Below are 9633 nucleotides of genomic sequence, written 5' to 3'. Positions count from 1 at the left end.
CTTCTGGCAGTCAGAGGTTTAGAGACACCCGGAGCGTCTGGCTGCCTCCCTGACCAGCTTTGCCAATAGCCATCGATGGACCTGTCCTCCGTGGACCTGTGTAATTCTTTTCTGGGCCCAGTTATACTTTTGACCTTCTCAATATTCCCTGGCAACAAGTTCCACAGGCTGCCTGCCCGGTGTGTGACAAATATTTTCCTTTTTTTTTTCTATTTAAACCTGCTGCCTCTTTATTTCATTGGCTGACCCTGGCTCTTGTTTTATGAGAAGAGATAAATAACACTTTCTTATTCACTTTCTCCACACCAGTCATGGTTTTATAGATCTCTAGCACAACCTATTAATAAGCCCAGTATTAATCTCTTCTTATACTAAAGCTGTTCCATTCCCCCTAATCATTTTTGTCACCCTTCACTGTAGTATTTCCAAATCATAAATATCTTTTTTGAGATGGGCGACCAGAACTGCACACAGTGTTCAAGATGTGGTCAAACCATGGGCTTAAACAGACACATTATGGTATTTTCTGTTATATTACAGTTAGTAGTTCTACAATGTCATGTTTGCGTACCGTCAGAACTCTTGGGTGTATCCCATCTGGTCCTGTGCTCACACATTACTGTTTAATTTATCAATCTCCTGATGACAATTGGTCTATTAGAGCTACGGTTTATTATTAAGCCCTGGGTGAAGGATCCCTGTATAGCCACTTCTGGGTCCCATCCCACTCCAGGCCCGTCATGCTTGTGCATGGCTTTGCTGCTCTTAAATGCACCAGATACCAGATCCAAGTGCCTATTTTGCCTGTAAGTGCCCAGGGATCAAGCCCTGCTTTGTGCCCTTCACATCCCCGGCACACACCCGGTCCTGGCAAAGACTGAAAAATAATAATAAATTCTGCTCTAAACCCAGAACCCATGACAATCGAGTAAGCTTGATCTTGACGTATTTTATTTAATCTATGCATACAGAAAGTGTGGAGATCCTGACGACCAGCTGCTGTTGCTTAGGAGATTAGGAGGATTCAAGAAATGGACCAGACGTTTTTACATGGGACAGGAACACACAAAGCTGTGTGCAACAGGAGCACAAAAGGTAGAAGAGTTTTGATCTCTTTTACTTCCAGGTTATAAGCTTCTGCTCCCATCCTGGGGCTGGGAAAAGGAAGGAGTGTCTTGTGGGTAAGCCAGGGCACCAGGATTATGGGAACTCACATTTAATTCGAAGCTCTTGCACAGACTCCCTGTGTGACCTTGGACCTTGACCCGCAGAGCAGTGCACAAACCACAGGACCAGTCTCCAGGCTGGTCACGCTGGATTCTCGCTGTCTCAGAGCTTCCTCCTGCACAGTGGAGACTGGGGATAGCAAGAAGCCAGTTACAGTGGTTTGATTCTCGGGAGATGGGTGATGAACTGACCCTTCACTTGACGAATACCCTGATTATCCTCAAAAAAATTGCTTGTGTTTTCACGCTGTATACAACTGGGTTCATCAGGGGCGGGACTAGCATATAGAGGTTGCCGAGGACAGTCAGAAATATCGGAGAAGAATTCTTTACGAATCTATATATCACAGCTAAAGCAATGTCTGGTATGTAGAAGAGAAGAACGACGCAGACGTGGGAGACACAGGTATTCAGGGCCTTGAGGCGCTCCACGTGGGACGTGATGCTCAGCACTGTTTTGAGGATCATCACATAGGATAGGAGGATGAGCAGCAAGTCCAACACCCGTGTAGAGACTGTTAAAAAGAAGCCATAGATGATGTTGACTTTGATATCTGAACAAGCCATCGTCATGACCTCCTGGTGCAGACAGTAGGAATGGGAGAGGATGCTGTCCTTACAGTATCGATGCTGTTTCAGGAGAATGGGGAGTGGGAATATTAGGGTTACCCCTCTTAGCAGACACACCAGTCCCACCTTAGCTATTCTTTGAGGGGTTAAGATGGAAGCATATCTCAGCGGGTTACAGATTGCCACAAAGCGGTCAAAGGCCATGCACAAGAGCACAGATGATTCAATTAACATAAGCGATTGGATGAAGAACAGCTGGGCAAAACAGGCATCGTGGCTGATCTCCCTAGAGTGAAACCAGTATATGCCCAGTGTCGTTGGCATGGTAGATAACAATAAGCCAAGGTCTGTGATGGCCAACATGGAAAGGAAAATGTACATGGGCTCATGGAGGGATGGATCTGTTTTTATAATGAACAGAATGAATGAATTTCCTAATATGGAAATAACATATATTAAGCAGAAGGGGATGGAAATCCAGACATGGACGTCTTCCCGACCAGGTATTCCGGTGAGAAAGAACACTGCAAGTTGGAATTTGGTGTCATTGACAGCTGGCATGGTATACTGCGTGGGTCCAAGGAGTTTTGAACTTTACTTCCTGAAAGGAAAAGTAACAGGAGACTAGGTAATATTGAAGGAGACATCATTCTGCTCTCAGTGCATGTCTAGAGTCTTCCAAAAGGTCAAGGAAGATCAACAAAAAAAAATACTCTTGGAATTCATACATGATGATTACCTGTTCTGTTCGTTTCCTCTATAGCATCTGGAGTTGTCCCTGTCTTTTGACAGGTTATTGGGCTTCATGGGCCATTGCTCTGACCCTATGTGGTTGTTCCCATATTCTCACATACACCACTGATAGGGAATGCCAGACTGGATTAGACCTGTAGTACATTTAGCCCATTTTCCTGTGGCTATGAAGAGAAGTTTCAGAGGAAGGTAGAAGAAGTTGTACAATGGATAGCTGTGAGATAACCTGCTCCCAGGGGGAAATTCCTCCAGACACAAACAATTTTTATGGTGTAAATCAGGAAGGTTTATGATCCTCTCAAGCTATTTGAAAAACTCAACACTAAAGTTATTGGATTTTCTGGTTCCCCATATCAACCTCCAGTCTCTCTTTGAATCCTACTAAACTCTTGGTCCCATTAATATCTTGTGGCCATATGTTCCACAGACTGCTTGAGCGCTGCATGATTTTACAATTGTGATCTTGCAAGCACATGGTGAATATGGTCATTGCCTTTATCTGATCTGCACTGATGCTATTTATAAATGTGTTTCATTGCTTCATTATATTTTTTTTTATTTTCTCTGTTTCTGAGAGCCCAAATTACACCTCTTTGTACTTCCTCTTTGCAGTAAACAGGAAAAATTCTAAGGGCCAGGTTCTGAATGCAGAAACTTGGACTGCAATCGCATTACTCCAGATTAACATGTGTAAATACAATGAGAATCGAGTTCTATTAAAAATAACTAGAGTTCTGTGGCACTTTAAAACTAAAAAAATTAATTTTTTTAGGCATAAGCTTTCGTGAGACTCAGCTCACTTCATCAGATGTAGAGGTAGAATGATCTATTAACTTTCACTTACAAATACTCTCAGTGATATATTGTGCCCCAAAGAATCCCTCCAATACAAGCTGAATGATTTGCCCGGCCAGTGTTGACTCGATTCAGACATGTCAGCCATCCTAAAAGCTTCTCTTTATCCTCACAGGATCTGCATCCTCCCCTCATGTGAGGGGTCTGTAGATCTTTGGCAAGTTCCAAGCTAAAACAATGAGTTACTTCAGCTGGGTGGAGGAGGGATTGGAGCCCAAATAATGAATAGTGCAAACACCAGTGTGACAGGTGCTGAGCAAGAACTGCTTAGTCTGCCCTGTGTCATGCCAGCTCCAGTTTAGGGAAACTATTGGAGCTGGCTGGAGAGAAACCTGTGCCTAATTAGAGAACCAGAGACAGCTGCCTTCCCAGTTAGACTGCATTAAGTTATCAGAGGAGGGAAGCCAGGGGATGGAGGCAGGAGGTGGAAGTAGAGCGATAGCGCCTTCGTCCTTGGTGCAGACGCTAGAAGGCCAGCTTGGTACGATGAAAAGGTGGTGGGAGCACAACCTGTAGATAAAACTGCACCAGTGGTTCCTGAACTGAGGGTCTCCCTCTGACTTTGTGAACACAGCAGAAGCAGAAACAGGGTAGGCACAGCAAGACTCTGCTACAACTGGTTTTGCACTAATAGCCAGTTGAGAGTGCAAGTTACTTCAGACATCCTCATGTAACCGGTAATGCGTGTAAAGTACATACAACCACTATATGATCTCCTTGACTGCACCTCATCTCTACTCCTTGCTAAAACACAGAACAGCGGTTCTCTTGTTTCATGACTTTTTGGAATATCTCGCCCAATTGTATCAGAAGTGCCGTGTGCATAAATCTAAATGTAAGTGTTACAAGCAGCTTCTGGTCTCTTACCAGGAGACATAGTCATACAACTGCTCACTGAACGAAGAGTTAAGAGCACGAACCCATTGAAAACAGAGTTTGGAATACCTCTGAAATATTTTCTAAAGCAAAAGCCGTTAAGTAGTAAAGTTGCTCCAGCTGCAACACCTCTGCTGCTGGCTTGCCATAGACATGCATGTAATGAAAATTTGTTCTGTAGTAATTATATCACGATGAAAAGTTTTGGCATAACATTTTTGGAACCATAGTTTAGCACACACATGTAAACCCATTCTTTCCCTTCGGATCTTCTTTCAGGGATGATTTCTCAGGTTTGAGGGGGACCTAAAATGTAAAGTGGTTCATCTTGATTTCTTGAGAACTTGAAAAGATTCTAGCCTGTCAGCCCTCATTCAATCACCTGTCAGCAAACAAAATATGGTGAATCCTTTGCTGCTGCTACCTTCTCTATCCCTGGGTTCATAGCTGCCTGGTTCTCCACTGATGTCAATCTGCAGCCTTCATTTGGAGTGGTGCAGGCTTTGAGATCTGCATATACAATATTTATTCCCTGCGCTCTCACTTTTTAGTACACTGGTTTTCAACCCTTTTTCATATCTTGACCCCTTCAAAATTTCAAATGGAGGTGCGAATAGCTTTGGAAATCTAACAAATAGTCTGGAAACCCCCAGGGTCTGGTCTAATCCATTGTACAACCACCAGGTACAACTACTGCTCTAGTACATTGATGAGGGTTAGCGGGAAGCAGGTTTCAAAGTGAAATGCATGAGTATTCATGGAAATCAAACCTCATTTCACAGATGAAAGACGTCTATTGCTCTCTCTCTCTCTCTCTAACTAACTGTCTGTGCACTGTATTATATAGTCCTAGATTAATTCAGGCTGCTGGAAAACAAGCAGGAAGGGAAACAATAACTCAGGAAAAGCCATCTCTCACTGCAGGGAGATTAAGAGAGAGCACCTGAGCTTCACGCTGAATCCATCCTATTTGCAGGTTCCAGCCAAGTTACACAGCTTGTTTCGCCAGTGCTAGGAGTCAGTTCAATGGTTGGGCAGTTGGTGCTGAGAAATTCTTTAAACTGACACACATACACACAAAGTGTGGGGAACTCACAAGATGCTCTTTCTCCTGAGTCCCAAAGGAGTGAGGGTGCTTGAGATAAGAGTCACGTACAGACTGTTTTTTTAAAACACTTTTATTCTCCCATGTGAGATATTTTTTTCTACTGTTGAGATTAAACAACAATTTCGTTCAAGAAGACTGGCCGGTCACTACAGGTCACAGACTCCCAAAGAGAAGAAGCAAAGTTGTAGAACAAGTATGACCTGCTGGGAATGACCAGTTGACCCTGCTGTAGCCCAGGGTCCAGTCTGAGGGTGGGAGAATGGTGGGAATCCACCCCAGGAGAGGGAACGGGACAAGGCTGACATATGGAATTTGGAGACCAGAGAGGGGGGCGGAATTGGAACTTTGAGCAGTTTTTACAGGGCAGAGATGCCGAATCCCTCATCCAGTCAGGAAACAGAAATAATCCAATTGCCTCATCTGACCTTTTACTGCAAAGCAACACACTTCTGAATTCCGGCATTCAGAGTCGAGCCAGAGAATAAAAGCTTTTTACATGGATTTGCTCATTAAATTACCAGGATCAAATAAACCTTAGGTGATTTGGGAACTTCTCACTGATATTGCAGTGTGCTCTGGGTGGGAGAATAGCCCATGCAGCTCTGGAAATGGGACCCGTTGAGAAATCCTGACTTGGGACATCAGGTTTATTAGCAATCTGAGTTCTCTTTGTATCTGGGGTTTCTGTGTCCATGGAATGATCTCCCATAGACCACAGGCACATGAAGTGGAGGGTCCCCCATCTACCTAGTGCTGCCTGCTCTCCAGCCCCTGTCACTGACTCACACCCACAGCACAGCAGAGTCAGCTGCCGCTGCACACAACATCTGCATATGTCAACAGCTGGCAGCCTTTACCCTTCCCTTGGAGTTTGAAAGATTTAAAGACAGAGAAACCTGCCAACCTACCCAATGCCTGCGAGAAGGGGAGCAGCTACCAACAGAAGTCTGCACCCGAACGGAAGAGTCAGAGGAGAGCTTGCACGGGAAGCAGGCAGTATCTGCTCAGACAAGGTGCAACTGTCCTTATGAAGCGTGTTTGCCCATTTCCTTGGGGCCTCTTGGCCACCTGGGACTCTCAGCTGATTGGTTCAGTGTGTGCCAGCTTTAACCCCGTAATGGCCAGTGGCAAACTGCAGGAAGCCCAATCACAGGGGATGCTCCGTGACACTACCACATTGGTCTGCATCGCAGGTCCTGCTGCAGGCTCTATTCCTGCAATCCAGGCTGTCAGAGCTGTGCATATGGCTCAGATGAGTCACAGGGTTCCCTCAAGGGCGGCCGAGTGGTACCGATGATGTTGTTACAGCTGAAATCTTGCTGCAATACATTAAAATAATAATAGTTATGTAGGGTCAGATTTCTGCCCAACAGCCCCTTTCGTGCATCACAAACCCAGGGTGCAGGCTGCTGGAGGAAGATTCCAAAAAGCTTCTACCTGAAAATTTTCCTCAGATTGTTCCAGTAGGGCAGGTCCCTGCCCTTCTACCTGAGATATAAAAAGGGTGACCCAGCATCCATGGATTCCCAAAGCTATGCACAGAACTCAGTGATCCCCTGATAGCCAGGCCCTCCCACCCACAATCTCTGTGCCTCCACAACTGCTCTAGGACCCTCTCCAGCTCCTTGGAAGCACAGTGTCATCGGAGATGTGCTACCGGGGCCTGTCACAGTAGCCACTGGCCACAGGATCTGCTGAAAGTCTTATTGTACAGGTTGGAGGGGGTTGGACTGAGAAGGGAAGGCTGCTTAGAGTAGCTGATGAGTCAAAACACTCCAGCCATAGACTGGACACGAGGTTTAGACTTTTCCATACCCAGAGTACAGCCACAGACTCAGTTAGTGCCAACTTCACTGCTGTTACGAGGAAAAGGTAGAAAAAAGGATCAAATTTCTCTTGGGGATCCAGGCAGGTGCTGATGGGCAGCATTATGGCAACTGAGTTTGCAGTGAAAAATTATCAGTTTTGTACAAAAACCCACCCCAGAAATGGATGAAAAGGAAATATTTTACTCTGGGTCAAAATTTCAACTAATCCAAGCTTCTGGCAGCGAGAGGTTTAGTGACCCCAGTGCAAGAGGTTGCTTCCTTGACCACCTTGGCTAATAGCCATTCATGGACCTATCCTCCGTAAACTTACATAGTTCTTTTTGAAACCTGTTACAGTTTTAGCTTTCACAACATCCTCAGTCAAAGAGCTCCAGAGGTTGACTGTGTGTTGTGTGAAGAAATACTTGCTTTTCTTGGTTTTTAACCTGCTGCCTATTTATTTCATTTGGTGACCCCATTTTTTGTGTTATGAGAAGAAGCGAATAACACTTCCTTATTGACATTCTAACTCTTCGCAATCTCCTTTCGATTTCACAATCTTGAATAGTTTTTTTAACCATCTGAAAACTTTGCCAGCACACTGTTTACCTGTTTTTCCAGATCATTTATGAATATGTAGAACAGTATTGGTCCCAGTAGACACTTCTGGGGGACACCACGGTTTATCTCTCTCCATCCTGCAAACTGACCATTTATTCCTACCCTTTCTTTCCTATCTTTTAACTGGTTACTGACCCAGGAGAGGACCTTACCTCTTATCCCATGACAGCTTACTTTGCTTAAGAGCACTTGGTGAGGGAACTGTTCAAAGGCTTTCTGAAAATCTGCATACGCTATGTCCACTGGATCAACATTATCCACATGCTTATTGAACCCCTACAGAATTCTAGTGGATTGGTGAGGCATGATTTCCCTTTAAAAAAAAAACATGTTCTCTCTTCCCCGATAAACCATGTTTATCAATGTGTCTGATTATTCTGTAATTTACTATAGTTTCAACCAATTTACCTGATACTGAAGTTAGGCTTACTGATATGTAATTGCCAGGATCACCTCTGGATCCTTCTTTAAAAATTGGCATCACATTAGCTATCCCCCAGTCATCAGGTACAGAAGCTGATTTAAATGATAGGTTACTTCCCACTTTTAGTAGTTCTTCAATTTGATGTTTGCTTTCCTTCAGAACTCTTGGGTGAATCGCATATGGTCCTGTGTTCACATTTTACTGTTTAATTTATCAATCTCGTAATGACAATTGCTATATAAGAAAAAGATTTTATTGCTGGGTCTCATCCCACTGAAGCCTCATCGTGCTGTGCGCTTCACATCCCCGGCAGAAGCCCGGCCCTGGCAATGACTGAAAAATAATAATAAATTCTACTCTAAACACAGAACCCATGAAAATCGAGTGAGCTTAAATCATTTTATTTAAGCTATACATAATTTACTATGGAAATCCCTGCCACAAACTGCTGTTGCTTAGGAGATTAAGAGGATCTAACAAAAGAAATGGACATTTTTACATGTGACAGGAACACGCACCGCTGTGTGCAACAGAAGGAAAAAAGTAGAAGCTTTTTGATCTCTTAAAATTCCGGAATGTGACCTTCTGCTCCCGTCCTCGGGCTGGGGAGAGGAAGGATGGTCATCTGGGTAAGACAGGTCACCATGATCTACGCAACTCACATTTAATTCTGAGCTCTTGCACAGACTCCCTCTAAGGTCCCCTCTAAGGTCTCCCTCTAAGGTCCTTGCAATTACTTACTGTCAGCCTGGAAGACTAAAAACAAGATCCACCTGTGTGGGGTCGTATTTGTTCTCCAAAACAAAGGCTCTCTTAGCCTGCACCCCACCCTACTCCATTGCCCAGGAGCCCCCCCTCCTTCCTTGGTGGGGTCTGCGTTGGTTCAAGCTTGCCACAGCTTTCCTGGCTTCTCGCCAGCTGGCCCCCTTGGTAGCTCAGTCCCTTCCCACCAGTACTTCCCCTGCTGCTGTCGCCATGTTCTGAGAGAAGAGGTAGCTGACCCTGCCTCCCACGGCTCCTGCGGGTGGCAGGGAGTGAGGGGAGACAGGCTCTGCCCAGTTCCAAAAGTCCCTGGATCATTAAAGGGCCAAACCATGGAGTATGGGGTGACTGATCTCACAGGCCTTTCCCATCCTCAAAGTGAAGAGTTCCCAACACACCCCCTCTAATGGCCACTGAATGGCTGGGCTGGGCTAGGAGCCAGTTGTGTCTCTGCTGGGGAGCTGAGGCCCGTTTCCGCCCCTTTGCTAACTCACATATGAAGCTCTGCTCTGCCCAGGGACAGGACGGTGGGTGGATTGGGGGGGCTCGGCTGGTGTGTTGTGTACAAATTGGGGCTCCCTAAATGGCTTCTCTTGGGGCTCCTGCTTTAATTCTGTCTTGGAAACGACT

General features: G+C 45.1%; 1 protein-coding gene across 1 annotated transcript; it reads right to left on the bottom strand.

The window, feature by feature from the left end:
* Positions 1-1421: 1421 nt before the first annotated feature.
* LOC137163552 (olfactory receptor 51G2-like) lies at positions 1422-2357 on the bottom strand. The gene has a single exon (XM_067563816.1). The coding sequence runs from the start codon at positions 2355-2357 to the stop codon at positions 1422-1424; it is 936 nt and encodes a 311-aa protein (XP_067419917.1).
* Between the last annotated feature and the right edge of the window lie 7276 nt (positions 2358-9633).

The sequence above is a fragment of the Emydura macquarii genome, unplaced genomic scaffold (assembly GCF_026122565.2).
Source record: "Emydura macquarii macquarii isolate MOO-44397 ecotype Brisbane River unplaced genomic scaffold, CSIRO-AGI_Emac_v2 contig_2622, whole genome shotgun sequence".
Classification (NCBI taxonomy): Eukaryota; Metazoa; Chordata; order Testudines; family Chelidae; genus Emydura; species Emydura macquarii.
This window is presented reverse-complemented; position numbering and strand designations above follow the sequence as displayed.